The sequence below is a fragment of the Lupinus angustifolius genome, chromosome LG13 (genome assembly GCF_001865875.1).
Source record: "Lupinus angustifolius cultivar Tanjil chromosome LG13, LupAngTanjil_v1.0, whole genome shotgun sequence".
In the NCBI taxonomy this organism is placed as follows: Eukaryota; Viridiplantae; Streptophyta; class Magnoliopsida; order Fabales; family Fabaceae; genus Lupinus; species Lupinus angustifolius.
Window position 1 is genome coordinate 5,585,340 of NC_032021.1, and position 24,835 is coordinate 5,610,174.

Here is a 24,835-nt window from a genome sequence, read left to right on the forward strand (position 1 = left end):
GGTTACTCATTTGAGTAATGGGTTACTCAAACTTTCTGTCCACTTGAAATTCGAATTTTACATTGAGTAATCGGTTACTCACTTTGAGTAATCGGTTACTCACTTTGAGTAATCGGTTACTCACTTTGAGTAATCGGTTACTCAGCTTCAAAAATCAGTTTTTTTTAGTTGGATAACTCTTTTCTCACACATGTAACCTGTTACTTAATGAAGTAACCTGTTACTTAATGAAGTAATCTGTTACACACTATTTTTGAAAAATGTTTTAAGTCTTTTTAAAAGTGTCTCACATTTTTAAAAAAATAGTTTGAGCAATTATACTTGTATATACTTAAGAGTTTAGGATAGAAGTACTTACAAAGACTTAATCTAATGTCTTGAAGCTTTTATCTTCATTTGTCTTCATAAGTCATCTTCCTTTTTTTCTTTTTGGTGATGTTGGTGTCTTCATCAAAACCGTGCCAATGTCAGGAGCAAGATCTTATTCACAATGGGGTGAGCCTGCAACAACAACAACATATGTCCTTAATCATTGTGCAACAAAGAAACTTGAATCTGAAGTGCCTGAGGAAGTCTGGTAGGAAGCCCTCAGTTACACACTTCTGAATTTTTAGATCAGTTTGCTATAAACATATCCCTGATCAGAAAAGAGGAAAGTTGGATGACAAGAGTGAGCTCTGGATCTTTGTGGGCTATCACTCAACAGGATCCTATAAGCTATTTAATCCTAAGACTAATCAAGTCTTGTTCAAAAGGGATGTGCACTTCAATGAGTTAAGCACTTGGATTGAAAAAAAGAAGATAACAGAACCTGTAGTTCAAATTCCTCTGGAATGGAATCCTAGTGACTTCATGCCATCTGAAACCATAAATCCAAGTGAGATTGAGTCTCAGTCAAAAGCTGGAACCAATGTTTGTGATGCAAGCATGCCCTCTAGGATGAGAAACCTACCAGCAAGACTAAGAGATTGTGAAATCCTACCTGATAATATGATCACAGAAGAAGGTGAGCTAGTTTAGTATCTTGCACTATTTGTAGACACTGAACCCATCACAATTGAGGAAGCCTTTAATAGCAAAGTATGGAAGGAAGCCATGGAGGAAGAATTAAGGTTCATTGTTAAAAATGAGATATGGGAGCTGGTTCAACTTCCAAATGATCAAAAAACGATTTCAGTAAGATGGGTCTTCAAGACAAAACTCAAACCAGATGGCTCCATTGGCAAACACAAAGCAAGGTTGGTAGCAAAGGGCTTTATGCAAAGGGAAGGTGTGGATTTCTCTAAGGTATTTTCTCTTGTGGTCAGACTTGAAACAGTTAGATTGATAGTGGCTCTAGCAACCAAGAATAACTAGGAGATGTGGCAACTTGATGTGAAATCAACCTTTCTTAGTGGCTCACTTAATGAGAAAGTCTACATAAAACAACCCCTTGGTTTTGTGATAAGAGGCAATGAGGACAAAGTCTATAGATTGAAGAAGACTTTGTGTGGGTTGAGACAAGTTCCAAGAGCTTTGAATAGAAGGATTGATGCATTCTTCTTAAAGGCAGGGTTCAGAAAGTGTGATGTTGAGCATGGTGTCTATGTGAAGTGTACAAACAACAGTCATGTTCTTATCATCTGTTTGTATGTTGATAATCTCTTAATTACTGGAAGCAATTCAGATGGAGTTGAATTGGTCAAGCAGAGCCTGAAATCAGAATTCGAAATGTCTGATCTAGGTAGGCTATCTTACTTCCTAGGCATAGAGTTCAGACAAATTGATGGAGGAACCTTTATGCACGAAAGAAAGTATACACAAGATTTTCTAAAGAAATTCAACATGGTTAATTGTAATTCAGTTGAGACACCAGCAGAGCCTAACCTAAAATTGGACAAAAGTGACATTGAACCTGCTATAGATGACACTGAGTTTAGACAGATGGTTGGTTGTTTGAGATTTATTTGCCACACCAAACCTGAAATCTCATCCAGTGTTGGATTGGTAAGTAGATTTATGAGTGATCCAAGGAAGCCTCACCTTGTAGCAGCCAAAAGAATCCTCAGATACCTTAGTGGTACACTTAATTTTGGAGTTTTCTTCTCCAATAAATAAGGGAAATGTAGGCTGCAACTCTTTGCGTACTCTGATTTAGATTGGTCTGGGGATTTGATTGAGAGAAAAAGCACTATGGGCTATGTGTTTATGTTGTGTGGCTCACCTGTGTCGTGGTGCTCAAAGAAGCAGGAAATTGTTGCTCTCTCTACATGTGTAGCTGAGTTTGTTTCAGCTTGTCATGCTGCTTGTCAAGCCTTGTGGTTAAGTTCATTACTTGAAGAGTTGATGGTTGGTTTTGAAGGCAGTGTGGAGCTTGCTGTTGATAACAAATCAACCATTAATCTGGCCAAGAATCTAGTTGGTCATGGCAGAAGCAAGCATATAGAAAGGAAGTATCATTTCCTTAGAAACCAAGTAGAAAAAGGCAAGATTTGTGTGAAGTATTGCAAAACTGACTTGCAAATTGCTGATGTGATGACAAAATCAGTTAAGGTTGATAGATTTAGGATGCTGAAAAGGTTATTGTGTGTGATATGCTTGTAACAAGTGGTTTAGAATTAAGGGGAAGTATTAGAAATAGTTAGTTTTTATAATTGGCAAGTTTTCAAAAGTTAGTTTTGTAGTTAAGGCTTTGGCTTACTATAAATAGTTTGTGTATCATATTGGTTGAGTAATCAATGCATGAATAATTGCTAAATTCTTACACTCACTCTCTTATCTCTAATCTACTATTTTCTCTAATTCTAACCTTTCCCTTCCAATCTCATTATTGTTCTCTTCATTCTTCTTCTTCATCAATCTTCTTGTTCACGGCAAAAGGGGAACTTGATTTTCTCCAACAATTAGGAATTACAAACCGGTTTCGCCATGATTAATATTTATCCTAGGAGAACTCTACACATAATCCCCACAATTATTATTAGGGTATGAGGGTCATGCTCTAAATGGTATCATTATCAATTATATACTCATAATTTTTATAAAATATACACGTTATGGTATCGTAAAAAGATACATAATCCAAAAAATCTCTTAAAATAAAAATTTAATATATGTGGTTTGAAATATCATTAAACTAAATAATACATGTTACAAAAATATCTTAATTTTTAGGATGGAATTTGGAACTAAACTAAAACGGTAGAAAAAATCTATAACTATTGCATTTAATACAAAGTTTCTAAAACAATTTATACAATAAATAGTAATTTATAAATATGTTGAGTTTTCAACTTTATTTAAACTTGGAATCCGTAGACGCATCACCTGCAAATTTAGAAAACACGATCATGGTGAGATAAAATTACCAACACTATTTTAGAAAATTGCAAATTTTTTCTAATTGCCAAAGTGAAGAAATCTCCGCAAATAGTACTTATAAGAAGTAATAATCATAGTACATCACCTCATAAGATAACCAATAGTTAATGACTTATATTTTAAATGTGATCAATTTGAACATAACTGACACACATACATAATAATATCTCACTCAATTTGTATATATTACTTTAATTGCCTCGAATATTTAAAAGTCTGCTTACAACATGTATGTGTGAAGTTCCTACCTCTCAGAGCTTGTAGAAAATCTCTTACCCCATTTTTATGAATACGTTTTTTTCATGTGGGTCAATATGGAATTTAAGAGTCATATTTATAAGATTTATACTATTACCACTTTTTTGAAGGTTCAAATTCAAGATGATATTTACTCTTTCAACACTAACAAGACTATGGTCATTTTTACTTTGACAACTCTACTCTTCACCTAACAATATTTGAGAATATACTTCAATTCATTCCATAGGTAGTTATTATTTCTATAACTGTCTTTCAATAAAAACACCAATAGTAGAATAATAGAAACTATAAGGAACAACCTTATTTGAGGGAAGACTCCTTATTCTCTCTTACCTCTTCCCACACCATTATCTTCCTTATCTCACTCAAACCTAATCCCAACATACTTTATCTCACTCAAGCCTTGTTCCAACTTTAATATATATTGAGGAAGTTACACAATTTTAAAACAAAAATTTGTCGTGCAAAAATTTATGACTTTGCTCACTGAGCAAGGCCACATATGTTTTTTCACCTAAAATAGGAAAACATATGAACTTGCCCATATGCATGTAAGAAAGATCACATATAGGTGCATGATTTTTTTTTTTAAAACTTTTATAATATGTTTAATGTAAAGTTGGGTAAAGATCGATTTAAACAATGTTTAAGTGGATGAATAAGTGGGAGATGAAGAGATAATTGTGGGAGAAAATAAATTTCAAACGAGTGGAAGGATAATCCTAAGTAAGAAGGGTAGTTTTAAATTAAAAAATGAAATTTAAAACTAATATTTTGGATTTAAATCTAAAATTGAATATAAAACTTGATACTCCTGGGTCAAACATCCTTGTTCATGGAGCTTCATAATCTTTCAACCATGTTGGTCTCACCTTGTTCCTTTTGGGCCTGATGTGTGGTGTAGGGCCCATTTCTGCTTCCATGTCCACTTGCACTCCCATCTCAGCATCTTGGCCCACAAGTTAGCAAGCTTCCATATCTCTACCTTAAGGGAGTGTGATTGATATCATTGTACAAGATATCATATTGTAGGTGATTTAAGATCGGTTATCATAGTACAGTCAGAATACATAACATTGAAACTATTTTATCTAGGGACAGTATAATTAATAGTCTATTTATATATTTTTGGGCAAGAATATAAAATATCTTAAAGATAGTAATCTCGTCATGACTCAGCCAACAATTAATCTTCGATGCCATAATTAATTATTGTAAGCAGTTTCCAACATTTAATATTCAAGCTATTATCATTATTATTAATAATATTTAATTATAAAAAACAATTAGGTGCTTATAGAGAATTGCTTGAAAAGATTAGTGCTAACTGCTATTAATATCTTTGCTTTTTCAGGCTCTTTGGTTTCTTTTTTTTGTTTCCTTTTCATAGCTAAAGTGAACCTTATGTTTTGTTTCCTTGTTATTTTGCCTTTACTATTTATATTAATGCAATTAATTTATTAACAAAAAACTAATCATCACTTGCATGCAACTGTTCCAAGTTTCCCTATCAAAAAGAGCAATATCGCACCAAGTCAGCTAGTGGTTCTGATTATTGTAATTAAACCCGTTATGTCAGCAGCAACTCGGAATCATAAAGGTGCTGCATTTTATTACAGACAAAAAATAGTTTGAGGTTGGTTACATAAAATAAAATAAAATAACTAGTTGGAAGTTGATGGAAATTATAATTAATTTATCATGGGTTGATGACATAAAATAAAATAACTAGTTGGAAGTTGATAGCAATTATAGTTAACTTATCATATGGGGGGAAAAGCTACCATAATGACTACTTTCTACAATGGTTCTCTAAATAGGGGAGCAACTAAGCAATGTAATATATATTGATTGTGTAGTGTGTAGTCAAAATCATGATATAACTTTAAGAAAATAAAATAAAAAATAATTCGGTTATTCTTATCCTCAATTGAATCAAGGAACAAATTTATTGAATGATGGTAAACCCCTCCATAAAGTAAGATCCATTATTTACTTTTATTTATTTATAAATAATACAAATAAATGATGAATTATATAATGATTATGATCAAATCTTTAATATTACATTCATATATAGCTTAATAATGTGTTTGAATTTTTGTGTGTATGAAAGTAAGGTATACTTTTATTTGATAATAATGAAATCAACATAGCTAATTATATACATTATTAACATTTTAACTCGTTTAATGTTAGAAACAATTTGTTTACTTTTTTTAATAATAGCTACAACATAATTCAAAAGAAAAAGCTCTTTTTTCTTCGATTTATTAAAAAAATCAAAAGCATAAAAAATATTATATGAAATGATTAATTTTATTCTTAATTAATTGAAAAAACCGTATACACCAAATTAACTAAACAATGAGTGAGCAAAAAATCAATTTCAACTAATCTAAATTATAACTTTAATGGGTAATTAACCTATTCAAAATATGAAAATTTTGGAAGCAACTAAAGACTAAGGTAGCAATGGTAGTGGTTGGGTTGCATGGGCTAGGGCTCAAGGCAATGGGTTGGGGAAGGCACCTCCCTCACAATGGGGAAAAGATAGAATGGGGTTGGGATAAAGAGGACAGAGAAGTTCTTTTTATTTTATTTTCAGAAAATATCCATTTTGCTAAGATAATCCTAGCATTACTTTCATTTCTTCAAAGCATGAAGGACATTTTTGTCCTGAAAATTTGGTATACAATGTAAATATGATTCTTCTTAAATAAGGGAGGACTCATGTTCAAAAATCCATATAGATATATACCTTAAGATTTTGGATGAGAACACTCTATCTCTAATGATTATTTTCAACCATATACAAAGAGGGGACTCCACCAAAATAATAAATAAAACAAACTTACAATGTCTTGATCTAGTTGTATAAGGTTCTGTTAGATATCTAGGATGATTTAAAGGTACGAGTTCAATTCCTAGGAGTGTCACTTGTTGGGAGGGATAGTCACACACTCCGAAAGTGATAAGTTCTTTACCTAAAGGGTAAATGAATATATTTGGTAGTACAAATTTTTTTTTTAGCCAACAAGAAGAATAAAGGCTCAAAGATTGCTACACCATTAATCAAAGTTATAATTTGAAGGACTCTCCCACCTTTGTACAATACCATCTCTAACGTTTAATGTAATAATCCATGATTCATTTGGTCTATATTTTTATTGTTTCTAATTATCTTCGTATTCCCACACTACCCATGATGCTGTATATCATTTTTGCCCCCTCAATCTATCCATACTTTGTCTTTAATGTTACCCTTTTTCTTAGGTGCTTTTATGTTATTATTAATCTTTGTCATTCATTTGCACAACACATGCACTTGCGTTTTCTGTTAAAACCTCAAATCTAGCACACTTGTTATTAAACGTTAAACCCAAAAAATTAAGATCAAGAAAGATATAAAGCATGCTGTGCCATTGGCCTCTTGGTACACACATTGGTTTAAGTCCTTGACGTGGAGAAATGAATCTTTGACTACAACTTTTGAAATTTGTTCAAACATATAGAATCTAAGTAATGGACCTACTTTGGTAGGTCAAGAAAATGAATACAGATTAGTTGTTCCAGAAGTGTGTCCCCCACCACGTTTTAGTTAATAAATTTTCGATATTTATTAAGAAAAATTGAGCAGTGAAAAACATAATTAAAATGGTGCATTATTTTCTACAAGGTATTAAAATTTTATCGGCTAAGACATGGCTAGACACAGTTTTAGGGCAAATGATTTATATTCCAATAAAATAGGCTCCTGAGAAGAAAGTGAATTAATAAACATATTTATGATTAATGGGCACCCAAAACCAATGACAAATTATATAATATTCCCTAGCTTTTAAAGTTTAAAAGGCTTAAAGGAAAGTTGGAATTAGGTGGAATGGAATGTACGTAGACGATAAGGGAGCTTTATTATTTTGTTTGGAGTGGTGGAAGGCAACAAATTATTGACCATGCATGAATAATTGAGTTAGAGATATGCATGACTAATGGAAAGCATAATTTCCCTCAAATGTATATATTAATTAGCCATATGTGGAAAGAATGAGACAAGATAGGCTAATAAATTTTTCTTTCTTGATTTACTTGTTGTCATCGTGGATTCTCAATATTGCTTTTACTTTTTTCATGGACTTAATTGGTACTATAGCATGCACCATTACCAAAAGATGGAATCAATTTATGGTGTTTAATGTTTTGTTCTCATGTATATATATGAACATTTTTATAGAAATAGTTAAAAGAAAGAAATAAGAGATAGAACTCTTTCCAAAATAAACTAAAATAAAATATAGAAATAGATATATATGATGTTAATTACAATGTAAAAATGATGTATGCCTTTAGTGTCATTATATATCTTTATAGAGTGGAGATTCACTTACTCAAAGAATAAGTTTTTCTAACTCACTTCTTATCATAGCCATCAATTCTAGAGATATCTAATGGTTTAGATCTATTTACTAATTCAAACCATTGAATTTTCCTAAAACTGATGGCTAGAATGAGGGATAAATTTAAAAAATTTACTCTTAGAGTAAGTGAATCTTTCCTCGTCTTTATAATATTTCCAATTTAGAGGTTGTGTGCCATTTTGAAAATAAAGTGATGAATAATTTTACTACAATTTTAAGAATATTTCCTAGTGAAACTTGTTTGCCACTATTATCTATTTATCTATCACCTCTCAAAATAAACACTTGGTCTCACACAATGTACTTTGATAATATTTAGTGGCCTTTGTAATATTTGGCTCATTGAAGCTTTATTTGTAAAGTATGATTGTTTATTTTTAGCATAGGAAAAATAATCTAAAGCCCTTGCAACATTGTTTATTTTAATTTTCATCTGATATCCGTTAATTGTTCAGGTCTAACAAGTATGACAATTAAAATAAACTAGGTTCCTTAATTTTTTATGATGAGTTGCAAGACTTAATATATCAATTTTCTGAAATAAAAAACAAAGTGAAGTAAAAATATATTTATGCGAAAAGTAATATACTTTCAGACTCTATTTTATGTATAGTATTAGTTGAACAACCTAAATTTAATAACTTCTTTTATAACAGATAACTTTGTTTTTATCTACACGCATCTAAAAAAATTATTTATAAGTAAAAATAACTTCAAATTGTCACAATTTGATTGTCAAAATAAGATTGTTGTTTTTCGATAGTGTTATTTGAACAACCTAAATTTATCAATATAATTTATCTTATAAGAAATTCAATCTATTTTTATTTCTTTCTTACTTTTCATGTTTTATGTCTACCTGCAAATCAAAAAACTTATTTATATAAGTTGGTTTATAGTTATTGATAAAAAAAAGTTGGTAATATAAATAACTACAATTTAGATATAAAAAGTAGTGTAGTAATTTTTTGTGGACAAGATTAACACATTTTCCAATTTCCATTCATACATTGCATAAGGAAAAAAAGAGTGGTTAAAGAATAAGAAGAACAACTTTGTTTTATTTGTTTTGCAAAATGTCACCATGGCTTCCAACACATAAATTTGGTAAGCACATTTAAATGTGTGTCACTTTATCCATCATTAATTATAATTGACCAAAAAAATTTAATTATTAAATATTTAATTTAAATATATTTTTAATTATAATTATAACAAATGACACATAAAGTGATATACTTTTTCTAACTACTCCCCATTCCTTCCAGCCACTTAACCAGTAGCCTATATATTATTCCTCTTCATATTTATTCCTTAGTGCACAACACACATCACAACTAAACCTTCTACCTTCAATAGCCCTTCTTATTTATTGTAACAACTCCATTTTCATTCGAGGAGCCATGCACTTTTCAAGCACGTACTTATTTTATATATAAATAAAGGTTATGTTAATCATTATCCTAAAAATATTGCTTAAAATAAAATATCAGAATTAAAAACTAATTCAATACTTCTCGAAATATAAAAATATTATTTTTAGGATAAGATTTATCTTTTCTCTTCCTTTAATATCTCCAATGGAAAATTATATGTTCCTTAAAAAGTATTTGAGAACTTCATTGGTGCTAAATGTTGACATAATTTGCTTCAAAATCTTTGACATGCAGTTCTTGCAAAATAATTTTTTCAAAAAGCGTACGAAGTTCTATTTGTGCATTAAGATTTATCTTAAACTTAAAATTATGTCGTTGTGATTTTGTAATTTTGTGATTGTAGTTTATGCACACTTGTTCTTTGGAATGTATGTGTGGTTGGTTATTGTTTGAAAGGGTGATATATTACTACTCTCTTCTTTCTATACATTTTTAGTTGCTTTATGCTTTTTAATTTGTATTAAAAGTACTGTTGCTTTATAATTTAAGTTTTGATTAAAATCTCCCCCAATTCTATAATCAATATTCATTATATCTAGAATTTTTTATTAGTTCATCTTTTTCTTATTTCTTGTAATATAAGAAATGAATATAGGTGTTTTTAGTCGAAATATAGTTATCCTTAATTCATTTACATTAATATTAAATAGGACAAATATTTCACATTCTTATATAATTATCGTTTTTCTTTTCCTCTTTTTTTCTATTTAATTGTCGTTCTCAAAGTTCAAAAAAAATATTAATTATTCCTTTATCAACTACTAGAGACCAAATATGTAAGAAAAGTAATCGAATATAGAATTGAACAAGAAAAAGATAAAAATAAGAAAATGTGTGGAAAAATAATGATGTATTGTGAAAAAGAATAAAAATAATACTTGTAATTTTATGATGATTATTAATGAAGGAGTTAGAAAATGGTAATTTTGGAATGTGAAAAATTATGTCACGGTAGTTATTTATAGTTTTGACTTTATATATAGTATAAAAGTATATATATATATATATATATATATATGAATATCCTCACCTCATTATAATGGAATAGAAAAAATAATAATGGAGTAAAAAGAGGAGTTGAATTGAGAATCATATAATAGTAAAAAAATAATTTTTTGAAAACAAAAAAATCAATAAATTCCTTCCTAACCTAAGATGAAAATTACAATGGGAGGGAGCCAGTATTCTAAAGGAATAAAAGGATTACTTTATGTTGGGACAGTGATAAATAATGGTCGGAGATGATTAGATGCCCATTTAATTTTGTGGTCCACTTTAACTTGTCTTAGGTCCCAACCTATCTATGGAATTTATTGCTTATTCAAATTTCTAACTACTAACTAGGTGTTACTCTTTCATGTTTTTTATTAGATTTTTGGGTAGTTTGTATGTCATTTATCAAAAAGATCATTCATTAAAGAAACTAGTTATTTCTCTTTAGAAATGTTTTTTTACTACCAGGAGTACAACCTCATGTTTTGAGTAAGAAACTAATCATTTTCAAGTGCATGACTATCCTCCAAAAAAAATGTCGCTATTAGAAATCAAGCCCCTGACATTTTGGTATTTCTGAGAATTTCACAGAATCTAATACAACTAGACTAATATCTTGTTGGTACCAATAAAAGTATTTTGATATCAAATTCATCTATTTTATATAAAACTTTGAGAACTGTCTAATAAATATAACCAAAATAAAAACAAAAAAAATATCTTATTAAAATGATAGAAAGGAGTATATGAATAATATGATATGCTTGCTGACGCCAAGTGTTTCCTTAGCTATTTAGTTGTATTTTATTAAGGCTAATTAGTTGTGTTTATTCTATATTCTTGTAAAATTAATTTAATAAAAAAGAAGGCAGGTTACATGTTTTTGTTGATTCACATTTTCAAAATAATTGTCAGTTGAATAAAAATTCTCTAATCACATATTAAGTCTTCAACATAATCATGACACATATAGTAGCCAAAACATTAGTTAAGTTATTTGTGATCAATTTTTTTTCATAAGTAAGAAATCTTTTTTATGGAAAATTGATTTACACAAAATTGACAATGATATGCTTGGAAAGTTGACAATGATTTACACAAAATTGATTCACATTTTAGTATTACAATTTAACTCTCCAAATTGTGTGGAATCAAATGTTCAACCTTCAACAATTTGAAGTCATAAGTCAAATAATTGTAGTGTTCACCAGCTTGATTCAAATTTAATTTGAGGTATTGAATTTTGTCATATTAAACTTGAGTTCAGTGTTGAATCAAATGGTTTCTTATCAAATTAGTATGTCCTTAAGGATATTGGATTTAGTGAGGTGTGCAAGTATGATTGTCCAGGATTAATGATGATAAGAGGTCCATTTAAAAATAATAATTTTAGTTAAATATTTTTATTTTTCTGCTTTATTTTGTTAATATGTTGATTATATAAATCAGTATATTTCATAGTTATACTTTAAATTTACTTGGTAAATATGATAATAAATATAATATGATTAAAACTTTAAGGCTTATCAAATTTTGAAATTTATAACTTGATATACTTTATTAAAATTTTGGGATCAAGTTTTACATACTTTCCAAATAAATCAATTTTATTGATAAAATCTGAAACATAAAGTGTGAAAATTTGTAGCCAAGATTTTTCCAATCCTCATGAAAAACTGTCAATAACTTTTTTTTAATAAATTTAGGACTCATCTTACTTTTATTTGCACAAGAAGTCAAATAAGTTGGAAAGAATTTAGTATAACTTGTTTCTAATTAGTAACACAATACAAAATAAAAAAGTTTAAAGTTGGGTACATGCATGGTAACCTCTCCATTTTTTCAGTCCAAATTGAACATATCAAAATTAGAAATACTTCATTTTCGAACTAATTAAAGGTATACAACTTTTTTTTCTTTGTTAAAGATTTTAAGAAAATATCTCTATTTCACTCTCTCTATCAATTTATTTTTTTGTAAAAATTTAAGGTTTTTCCTTTCCTTTAGTTCTTTTTATGATGCTGTAGTTGGAGTTTTTCATGGGACTTAGGTGATCAAATACCACTTTCCCACCACTGGCATGCACAAGGGTGACTCAGAAACCTCAATAGCTAATACCACAGTGCCACTTGGAACCCATTATATATGCTCTCTCTCATCACTCTTTATACTTATACCAAATGGATAATTGCAAATTTCGATGAAGAGAAAAAAAGAATGTATATATGGACAGTAAAATAATTTTATATATTGTTGGTTAATTATTTATTTTTTAATTATTATTGTCTTTTTAAAAATGAATGATGAAATATGGATTGGTTGTATATAAATTTTTACATTGAAAATATATAAATTGTATTATTCTATATTTATTTTAGTATTCATTTTTATATGTCTCTTATAATTACCACACCATACTTGTTATCTGAAAGAGGAACAACTTATTATTTTTAGCCCACTAAACATTATCATCTTATCCTTCTATATAACTTTACAAATTTACTAGAGCTATAATTAATCATCTCGTTTTATAAAATTTCTATCAATTATTGGGTAACTTTTATATATTATACATCACTAGCATTCTTAGAGTAATACTTAGTGTTGAATCTCTTTTAATTAAATAACCTATAGAATGATACACATTATTGAACTAAAATACTATAGTATATGTTCTGATTCCATTTGGAATATTAGGAAAATTAGTTACTCTTATAAAATGAAGACACAGTTAATTAATTGCCAGTGAGGAATATTCGTAGTCCTTTTAAAATAAAATTATAGAACAAAAAGACTCAAATTATGTTCATCAACTTTTCATTTCATTATCATATTTAGTTGTCTGTTTCGTTTCACATGTTCCTATCTATAGGTTATATTACTATGTGCATTGTGGAGCACCCACTTTTAAAAGAGATCCCTATGCCAACTCCACTAGAGAAAATGTGGAAGAAGACCAAAAAAGATAGAAAATGATAAGTAAAAGATGAAAATAAATTATTTACAAAATATCAAATAGCATATTCAAATGTCATGCACCTATGTACCCCAAAAAAATGTCATGTAGAATAAAACCTTTGCACCATACATTGCATATTACCACGTAAATAAATAGTGATCAGAGACTAATATATTTTAGTGACTATTTATTAACATGCTCATAGCTGATATAAAACTGAGGTGCTAAAAAATTAATTTGAATAACATTGTATTTTTTATTTAATATCTATATATATATATGGATAACGTAAAAGTTTTTATATTATATTTATATTCTTCATTATCTACTCATGTGTTAATTATTATATTGAATGTAAAATATGGTAAAAGTAATATACATGAATAATGGTAAAAATATTATTTTATTATACATAAAAAGATCTTTACTTTGATATACAAGGTTTCTCTTAGTGAGGAATGAAAATATTATTCGGAGAAACTAATTCTAATATTTCAACTCATGGTTACTGAAAAATAATCATATCATTACTCTAAACTCACCCTCTAACTATAATTAATATGCTAGCCATGTAAAAATCTTATGCGGATACTATATAGATATTAATATGTTTCTGTAAATGTTTAATACTATTTTTGTTTTTGTGTGTACATGTGTATGAAGTAGACAATTTAATCCAGGTTGGTATAAATAGTTGGACCATACCCCATGCATTTTCTCAGGAAGATACAACACAAAATAAACCTCTCATATTCTCTAAACCATAACAGAAACTATGGCTACTGAAAAGCTTAGTTGTTATGCAAAATTCCTAGAAACCTCGAAACCCTACTTTGCCATGATCTCTTTACAGTTTGGCTATGCTGGCATGAACATTATCACTAAGGTTTCTCTCAACCAAGGCATGAGTCACTATGTTCTTGTGGTTTATCGCCATGCCTTTGCAACCGCAGTTATAGCCCCATTTGCTTTCATTTTTGAAAGGTTCATAATCATAAACATGCAACATATATAGCTTAATTATATTGTTTTTACTAACATGGAGTTTGATTTAAATGAATGCTAATTCATGGTTTTCAATTTTTTCAGGAAAGGTCAGCCAAAGATAACATTCAAAATTTTCATGCAAATTTTCATCCTAGCTCTTCTTGGGTTAGTCCATTATCCTTATAATTTAATGCCCTAAAGTTCTATATTATAGCATGTGAATATATATATATATGTGAATAAAAAGTTGCATGCACTAATATGATTAACGTAACAGGCCTGTGATTGATCAAAATTTCTACTATGCTGGGTTGAAGCTTACATCACCAACCTTCTCATGTGCTATGAGTAACATGCTTCCAGCCATGACTTTTGTGATGGCAGCTTTATGCCGGTAAATCAAGCAAAATCTTTATTACTTTTTCTATTTTGTTATTATGTGCATGTTGACAATGGTTTTGGAATCCAAAAAACAAGATTTGGTGTTTGGTTCTGATTATTGTTGTTCAGAAACAATACTCTACATAGGCTTGAAAGTGTTCAGATGTTTTCTATACCTATTTTTTGATGAAAAAACACTGAATTTTTTAAGCTGGATTTTTGGGCATTAAGATTATTTGGCAATCTCAAACTACCCAAAAAAAATTTCTTTTACTACCAAAAATATCTCATTACCTTTTTGAGTAAGTAATTATATCCAAATTGAATTATACTATTTACACTCAATCTCATCCGTTCATTTTTTACAAATTAAAGCGATTACATGAGTGAGTTGAAGAATCACTTAATATTCATCTTTACCTCTCATCACCTCTTCCATTCATCCATATACTCCATTAAATTTAAAAAAATGAGTGTAACTAATATAATTCAATTTGAGTATATAGGAATCCATATATATTTCATTCACCATTATGCTTTCACATGAAAACTTTTGGTTTTTGTAATGTTTTTTTAAACCTATGTTCATTGACACAAAACAGAAAAAACCATACTTTTTCCCAAGGTTTTTTGTTCTCTCTAAGAATTGCTAGTTTTTAACTAATAATTTCTGAACTAATGCATGAAAAGGATGGAGAAGATAGACATGAAGAAGGTGAGATGCCAAGCAAAGGTAGTGGGAACAATAGTTACAGTGGGTGGGGCCATGTTAATGACCTTATACAAAGGACCTATTGTGGAAATGGTATGGGCCAAACATACTCATTCTCATGATAAATCCAATGCAACAACCAAAACAGGACCCTCAGATAAAGAATGGTTCTTAGGCTGCACCTTCCTTATCATTGCTACCCTTGCCTGGGCCTCCCTCTTTGTTTTACAAGTAAGAAAGACATCAAAGAGTTAAGGGGTTTAAATACAATTTTGGACTTTACAAGTTTTGTCACTGTTTTTATATTTGATCCCTATAATTTAAAGTTTAGTTTTCATCAAGTCCTTATACTTTCAGAATCTAAATAATTAGTCCATATTTCATTTTGCTTTTAGTATATATCACCAATTCTTATGCTATGCATCTCTAATACACTGTTTTGTGAGGAAGTGTGCATTTTTTCTGGTAAAACTAACGGAATACTCTCACTCTCATCTTATGACTAATGAACTAATCCCTTTCGGGGTGTATAGTTGTCCCTCCCAACAACTATCACTCTTAGAAATCGAACATTTGAGACTTTACACCATAGACCAACACCTTATTGGTATTGTGTATTTTTGTTGATGTTACTTAATGATTGACATTATTGATGTTCATCTATTTGGACAGGCAAAGGCTATAGAAACATACAAGAATCATCAGCTTAGTCTTACATCACTTATCTGCTTCATAGGAACAATTCAAGCTATTGCTGTTACTTTTGCTGTAGAACACAATCCTTCTGTGTGGAGAATTGGCTGGGATATGAATCTACTTGCTGCTGCCTATGCTGTAAGGATCTTTCTTTTATGTTTAGACTTTAGAGTATGTTATTTGAACATTAAGTTTTTTTTGTTGTCTTATTTTAAAATACATAAAATGTTCATTCCTTTTTCCTAACAATTTGTTCATAATTGATTTTTCTAATGTTTATATTATCAGGGAATTGTGACATCAAGCATATCATACTATGTGCAAGGGCTTGTGATAAAGACAAAAGGGCCTGTCTTTGCAACTGCCTTTAGCCCTCTAATGATGATTATTGTAGCCATCATGGGTTCATTTATCCTTGCAGAACAGATTTATCTTGGAGGGTAAATTTCTATTGCTTCCTCTCCTTGCATATACATATATTATACATGGACAAATGAACAGAAAAATATTAACACTATATGTTCAAAATACCAATAATCCATGTTTAAATTGTGTGATTAGTTTTAAAACAATTAAACTATGATTTTAAGTTGTAGTTGAGAATGCTATTGGATTAAGATTGGGCAGTTGCAATTATGGGTATCACATTGCAATATATAAAAAATTGATTGACTTTTTTCTTAAAGTTAATTCAATATGACACAATCTGGTATAGTTTGGTCCGATTTAATATAATTTGATGAAATTAAATCATTATAATTCAATATAATAATTATGGATTGACTTGATTATGGTATCACAACCACAATATTGTTGAAAGAAAGTTGAAACACTTAACAAATTATTGCCATATGCAAGTCATATTTTATGCTAAAATTGCATTTCATGATCCATTATTCTTTAAATAAATTCAAAACAATAAGTCTCTTTTCCAACTTCTATTTGATGAAGCTAACAAAAGAAATATCTTTGTGGGCCTTTTGGTGCAGTGTGATTGGTTCTGTTTTGATTGTTATGGGCTTATACTCTGTGTTGTGGGGAAAGCACAAAGAAAGAATAGAAACCAAAGTAGATGACATACCAATGCATGTAAAGGATACTCAAATTGATGGAAATGCAAGTTTAACCAGTGATGCCACAAATTATTTCATTGAAGCAAAATCTAGTGATGATGGAGAAGCCAATAACCACCTTTCATCTGTTGTAATAAACATGAAAGCTAGCCAAGAAGGAAAGAATTAAACAATCTGAAAAGTATATAAAGATGTTGTATTTTCAATTGTACTAATAATGAGTTTTCTTTCATCTTTTGTCCACTTTTTTAGCAATTTTTATTCCCCCTTGTTAAAGTTTTGATGTGAAGGATCTTGCTTGTTGAATCTGATCAATATATAATTATGTAACAAATTCCAACTAATCAATGTAGAAATCAGAGTTTCTCAATCCTTCCCTCCTTTGGCTCTCTATCTTTTTTATGCTATAGTATAGTTTGACAATTCTAAACATAATCAGTTTTTTAAGTCTAGATAAAACGTAAAAAGGTTATATTAGACAATCGATAATCAATATAAATTTTTTTGGATTTCTCGGATCCATTAAACTAATACATGAATGATGTTAGATGTGTTAGACGATATAAAAAAAGTAAGGCATAAAATATTCCTATATTCTGCCAATATATGTGTGTGCATAAGGTAGCACAAATACTTTAAGTTGAGATGTATGTGCCTCTCATTAGTAAAGTTTGGCCTCCAAGATATTCAAGCTTGACCTCTAAGTTTCTAAGGTTTTCTTCTATTATAAAAGGGAAAGAGTTGTGGCATATTTATTCATCACAAAATATTCACTGCAACATTAGCAAAACATAAGAGTCTTGAGTGTATTTTGGTAAGAATTTTTATCCCATTTGAGAGAGTATTTATGAGAGAAAATATTATTCTTTGTCCTTATCATTATAAGAAGATTTGTTGTACTCTCCCTTTTATCATAGTGGAACTTTACTCGTGATCGCCCATAGTTTTTTACCTCTCACAATGAGAGAAGTTTTTCCATGTTAAATCTTATGTGTTATTCTCTTGCTCTTTTACTCCCTTCTTTTTTTTTCCCAATTAATCTAATCTTGTGATTCTGCTGCGCTCTATTAATAACACGTTATAATATGTGGTGTGTTTGTGTAACACATTATCATTGGACACTACTAATCATATATTTTAACATTTGTGTTTTGTTCGCTGTATCTTCTTATTTGTTTCATGTCATATCTTTGTCCTTATATTGTTTACATTCTACTTACGACTACTACTACATTAACTTTTCTCACTTAACTTGTGTTGCTTTTATCTGATTGATTATTTTTGGATGCATGGGCAGACAATTTTTTTTGTACTTCACTTCTTGGATACACTTCTTTTAAGTTATTTATGCTTTTCTTTTTCTCATATCTTTTACAGAATTCATTTGAAATCAATGCATCTTCTGGCTAATATGGGGGTTGAAGGATTTGACACTAGCACCCATACATATGTTGCTCTTGTTGTGTGTCTGAATGCATTTCCTTAAATCTATGAAGCTATGAATTAATGGTTTTGTTATGTGTCTGAATTGCATACAATGGTTGATTATGAGTCTCAATGATTCAAGACTTAATCATTTCTCAATAAAAAATCCAACCTACACTTGCATAGAAGGTTTGATTTGGTTGTGAAATTCATTCATTATGGAGGAAAGATCACATTCTATTACCTTATTTCAAAAGGATGTTCTAAATTCTATCAAGATCATGCCTTTTGCAAAATAAAGAGGCACTAAAAGTGGAATAGCAGAAAACCCATCCATTATTTTGTATCATGCCTCTTTATTTTGAAAAATGCATACTCGTCACATTACTAATATGATGCATTACCACATCATTAATGTGTAAGGTTTTTCTGGTTTAATAAGAGACAAAAATATAAAAAATCAACATTTCTTCACATGACTAAAAAAGAGACATTCAGGTCTTTCTTCACAACGATACAAAAACATAATGTGTTATTAAGGGGTTTCATGCGATTATAAGAAGTGCAGTTACCATCTTGCCTCTTTTAGCTTCTTCATTGCTGTCATTACAATCTTCAGCATTCTTAAGTACACCAATAACTATATGCATACATAAACGACAAGAGTTTTAAAAAACCACCAAAGATATTCACCTTCAAACCTTCGTTTTGAAATGGCACGGTCATCGGTACCAGCCTCAGAATGACCATGTGCTGTAGTCAGGAACCCTACTAACAACGTCCCTCAGAATGTTTTCTGCAATCTACATTTATCACTTGGTAGATGAGACTTTGTACTGCTTATTAAAGAATAAGTCATTTTTGAAGGAAATTAACAGAAACAGTATAATATCCTAATCAAACAGGACCAGGATATTACATAGTTAAATTAATCAAATTAGGTTGTAACACATGTTATCTTTATCTGTCAACAGTGAGGAGCGAGAATTAAAATAAAATAAAATAAAAACCCATGTTTAAAATCAAGTTTATGACATTACTTTAAGTTCTTGAGTTAGTTTCAAGTCACTAAAATAGGAGATCAGAGAAAACAAAAATAAGTACAAAGATAAGTACAAAGATGTGGCCTTAGGTTAAAAACAAAATTAAGTACAAAGATACTGCCAGTGCTATCTTTCCAATATCCTCATCTGCTTGCATTATCTTCTTTATCCTAGCCTGCAAATCGATGTTTCCATAAATGAAGTGTTCTTTTACCAGATGCCACTCCTTATAATATATAGCATAGGTAGAAATTTTAGTAGAACCTAAATGACAAATTAAGTCCCCTGCAAGAAATTTGTATACATTTGACTAGAGATACATACAAACATAATGAGTAAATGACCATGAGAGGGGTGGGGATGAGTCATACTTGATCCTTACCCTGTGTTAAATAGTAATAAGATATATTTTTGAACATGAACCTGACCCTAGACACGATGAAACTCGACCCTATTCCGGCCTAATCATGATCGGGTCGTAGCGGGTGAATGGGTAGGGTCGGGTTCTGCTCACTACGGAAAAGGATTGGTTGTTTAATTTTTGTTGTAAGTTCTTCCTCATTTATGATGTTGTAATTGTAAGTAACACCAAGAGCCCATTTGTGAGTTAAATTTGGGTGGAGAATGAATGAAAAGAAAGAGAAGACTTCATAGTCACTGAAACCTTTCATTTCTCTCCAAAATCCAACTTGCAAACAGATATAATGAAATTATATTCAATTATGAATCACACAATGTAAAAGGCAACAAGTCAACACACTATCTACATAAAAATATGATATAGAAGAACATCCCAAGAGGTACATTAGGAGTAAAGAAAGACCCTTTTGACTAGCTGATTATGAAGATGAGTAATATCTTTTATTTTTATTTAATGTTTGTAAATCAATTGGGCCAAACCTATAAGCCCAAAGTAGGATTTTCATGTTAATCTAAACTATCATCAGTTAGTATTTAGCCACTAGATGGCATGATGAATGCTATAAGAATTTTCCATAATTATTTTATTGCCACTTCTCTTAATTTTCATAGATAATCTTAATGACTCCTTATCAAATGGTGCTTTCATTCCTGAATCATGTCTCCAAAAAGTTCTAACAATGAGATTGATGAGACCTTGCTGCAAATTTTTGCAGACAAACTTCTTGGACACGAGGAGTAGCAAGACACACGACATGATGCCATCACCGAAACACTCTGAACCATCATAGGTAAGTTGGTCGGACTACCCATTCTACCCCCAACCACTAGACCCACCACACTTAGCTTCTTCTTCCAACATTATCAACCCCAACCCACAAACAACACCAAACCCTAATTCCCTATCTCCCAAAATCAGCCTTCACACGTCCACTCCTTTTCCCACCCCCCACAAATTCCTATTCCTTACCCATTCTACCCACCAACCCTTGTTCCCCATTCTTCAATGTTTAGACAGCCTACCTACGGCCAACCATCACCCCACCTATACAACTTATCTCCCAACCTAGACCACCAAAATCACAAGTCACCCTATTTGATGGATCAGAGCCGTTAGACTGGTTATTTCAGGCAGAACTATTTTTTCAACTATATCAAGTTCCGCTGGAGCAGCGACTCCAAGTTATTTCTTTTTATATGAAATGTGAAGCTCTTCATTTTCGACACTCCACTTATAAAAATCACCAGGTTGAGCTATTTAAACTCCGCCAAATAGGTACAGTTGCAGATTATCAGCAAAATTTTGAGAAGATCTGCAATCGGACTTGGGGCTTGTCCTCGGAAATCGTGCTGAATTGTTTTATTTCGAGATAATCCCTATAATTCATAGAGAGATAGCTATTTTGAGACCTGCTCATATTGTAGAAGCATTGAGACTGACCAAACTAGTTGAAGAAAAAATTAAGGACTCTAAACCAACGTACCCCAAACCTGGTCGTTTTCCCAACACTCAAAATCCTCACCCAACTCCCTGACCAAATAATTTTCCAACCCTCAACAACAATCCAGCAAACACAACAACCATTGGCCCTAAAAGTCTTATTGTCGCACAAATGCAAGAAAGACGCGCTCAAGGTCTTTGCTATAATTGTGATGAGAAGTTCCATGCTGGTCATCGTTGCCATCACAATTCTGGCTCCTCTAGTGAGCTAGTACTACCTACCGAAGACTTTACGGCTTACTAGGTCCATAGCTGGTCAACCATAATTGTGTTGGTGGACACTGGGAGTTCACACAACGTGAACCAGCCGCGTTTGGCACATCACTTGCAACTTGAAGTTTCTCCTACATGCAGTTTTCGATAATGGTTGGTAATAGTGCACATATTTATTATTATGGACTATGTTCTAATACTCCAATCATGTTACAAAACCAATTATTTCATATTCCTTTTTATTTACTCCTTATCTAGGACATTGATGTGATTTTGGGAATTGAATGGTTGAGAACATTAGGCCCAATAATCTCTAATTTTGCCATTCCTTCTATGACATTTACACTAGGAGCCAACACAATTACTCTTAAAGAGGATAACTCTCTAACCATACAATTCTCTACCCTGCACCAATTATCCAAACTGATACACATGGATGCTATAGCCTCATTTCACACAATTGAATTCTTACTCATTAAACCTACCCACACTGAAACAAACCACCATATTAACTCAACCATACAAAATATCCTAACAAACTACACCCAAATTTTCCAACCCCCACAAGGCCTACCCCTTCAAAGAGGGCATGACCACAATATTCCCTTACTCCTTAACTCATCCCCAATCATAGTGCGTGATCGTTTTCCAATCCCACCCATCGATGAGTTACTTGATGAACTAGGTGGTACATCTCTCTATTCTAAGATTGGCTTGAGATCGAGATATTACCAAATTCGTGTCCACCTAGTGGACACTCACAAAATGGTATTTCACACTTTTGATGGACACTAAGAGTTTCTAGTGATATCGTTTGGGCTCACTAATGCTCCTTCGACATTCCAGACATCAATGAATGACCTTATAAGGTAATATCTAGATCAGTTTGTTCTTATGTTCTTTAATGACATACTCATTTGTAGTTCTTGTTTGGAAGATCACATTAACCACTTACGATTAGTTTTGGACCTGTTGGTGTCTAATGAATTTTATGCCAAGTTATCCAAATGTATTTTTGGTGTTTCATCGGTGAGCTACTTGGGTCATATTATTTCTGCACAAGGTGTTCATCCAGACCTAGATAAAATTCAAGCACTGGTAAATTGGCCACAACCACGACCACTCATGACACTCAGATGTTTTTTAGGATTGATTGACTTTTATCGAAAATTTGTGAAGCACTACACCACTCTCGCCGCTCCTCTCACTGATTTATTAAAGAGTCCAATTTTTACATGGGGTACAATGGCCAAATCGGATTTTCAAAAATTAAAAATAGTTATGACTACAACTCTTGTGTTGCTTCTGCCAGATTTTTCCAAAATCTTCGATGTGGAGAGAGATGCTTTGGGTCTGGCCATCGGTGTTGTCTTATCACAAGATGGTCATCCGCTGGCTTTCTTCATCAAGAAATTATCCTCTTGTATGCAACATTCATCTACTTATGTTTGTGAAATGTTCGCCATCACTGAATCCGTAAAAATGGCGTCAGTATCTGATTGAGAGGAAATTCAATATATTCACAGACCAGCAAAGTCTTAAACACCTTATGACCTAGGGTTTCCACACCTCAGAACAACAAAAATGGGCAACCAAGTTGATTGGGTTTCACTATAAAATTAAATATAGGACCAGTACCTCAAACCAAATAGTAGATGGATTGTCACGTAGCCATAGTGAAGACAATCCGCTGTTGATTTCAATGTCTTCCCTAATTCCCCAGGTTCTCCAAAACTGCAATAGTTCTACAAGCGCCCTGGTGGCCTAGCTTTGCGACAAAAACAACAAAATGATCAATCATGAAGCACTAGATTCCATGTTTCTCATGGACTTATGTTTTATGGGGATAGAGTTTTCATACCTAAAATTGAAAGTTTACGATCAACCTTGTTGACCGAATTCCATGAAACACCTTCTGCAGGTCACTCAGGTTGGAAACCCAGCTTAAGCGACCTCGTCACTTCCTACTTCTAGCCTGGTTAAGGATGTTAAATCCTTCATTCGACAATGTTCGGTTTGCCAGTTCAACAAGTACATGCCAAAGAAATCACAAGGGTTAATGCAACCATTAAAAATTCCCGAGAATGTTTGATCATAAAGTGGTAAGGGCGAAAAAACATATCAAACGGTCAAGGGGCTTTACACATACCAAGGGTCTGCTGACTTCCCCAGACTATGGCACTGTTGGCGGGATTCACGGAGATTCCACACGGAATCACTCGCCAACGTTAGATCAGAAGGCACACAAACCAACTCCATTCATCCAACCGTCCACACAATACCCGTTGGAAGACAGCTGTAATGCACATCAAGCTCCACAAATAAATTATTCCTTGTTGCAATCCAATTGTGTGGACCACAAGGAATCCGGAAATCACTCTAACCTTGAGGACAAGGTCATTCTGGCAAAAAGTAGGGAATGATATAGAGGAACAACCCAAGAGGCTCATTAGGAGTAAACAAAGACCCTTTTGGCTAGCCGATTATTAAGAGGAGTAATATCTTTTATTTTTATTTAATATTTGTAAATCAATTGGGCCATACCTATAAGCCCAACGTAGGATTTTCATGTTAACCTAAACTCTCATCAACTAGTATTTAGCCACTAGATTGCATGATGAATGCAAGAAGAATTTTCTAGAATTATTTTATTGTCACTTCTCTTAATTTTCATAGATAATCTTAGTGAGTCCTTTTTAAAATCAAAATTCTCTATCACTTTCTGTGAGTATTTGGGAATCCAAACATCAACAAACTTCATAAAAATCAACACTTTACCTACAAATGAAGGGGGGGAAACACACTTACAAAAGGAAAACGGGTATCAAGCTTCTTCCTCATGGTAATAGAAATATTATGGGGTTAGTGAATTTGGGATTAAACAAAGCATAAGAAGATGACCCAGAAATAAAAATCAAAACTTTTGAATAAAATAATAGCACCAAACAACATCAAAT

The 24,835-nt window shown here is 31.4% G+C and overlaps 1 protein-coding gene and 1 long non-coding RNA gene across 2 annotated transcripts; one reads left to right on the plus strand and one right to left on the minus strand.

Moving 5' to 3' along the window:
• LOC109363254 lies at window positions 3,161-24,835 on the minus strand. The gene is made up of 3 exons (XR_002109482.1): window positions 24,687-24,835; window positions 19,855-19,919; window positions 3,161-3,172 (listed from the first exon to the last, which is right to left on the minus strand). It is a non-coding gene; the product is annotated as an uncharacterized LOC109363254 (long non-coding RNA).
• LOC109363253 (WAT1-related protein At5g07050) lies at window positions 14,203-17,620 on the plus strand. Its single transcript, XM_019609456.1, has 7 exons — window positions 14,203-14,411; window positions 14,517-14,579; window positions 14,692-14,808; window positions 15,486-15,738; window positions 16,180-16,341; window positions 16,492-16,643; window positions 17,193-17,620. Exons 1-7 carry the CDS (start codon window positions 14,203-14,205, stop codon window positions 17,443-17,445), a joined length of 1,209 nt encoding a protein of 402 aa, XP_019465001.1. The 3' UTR covers window positions 17,446-17,620.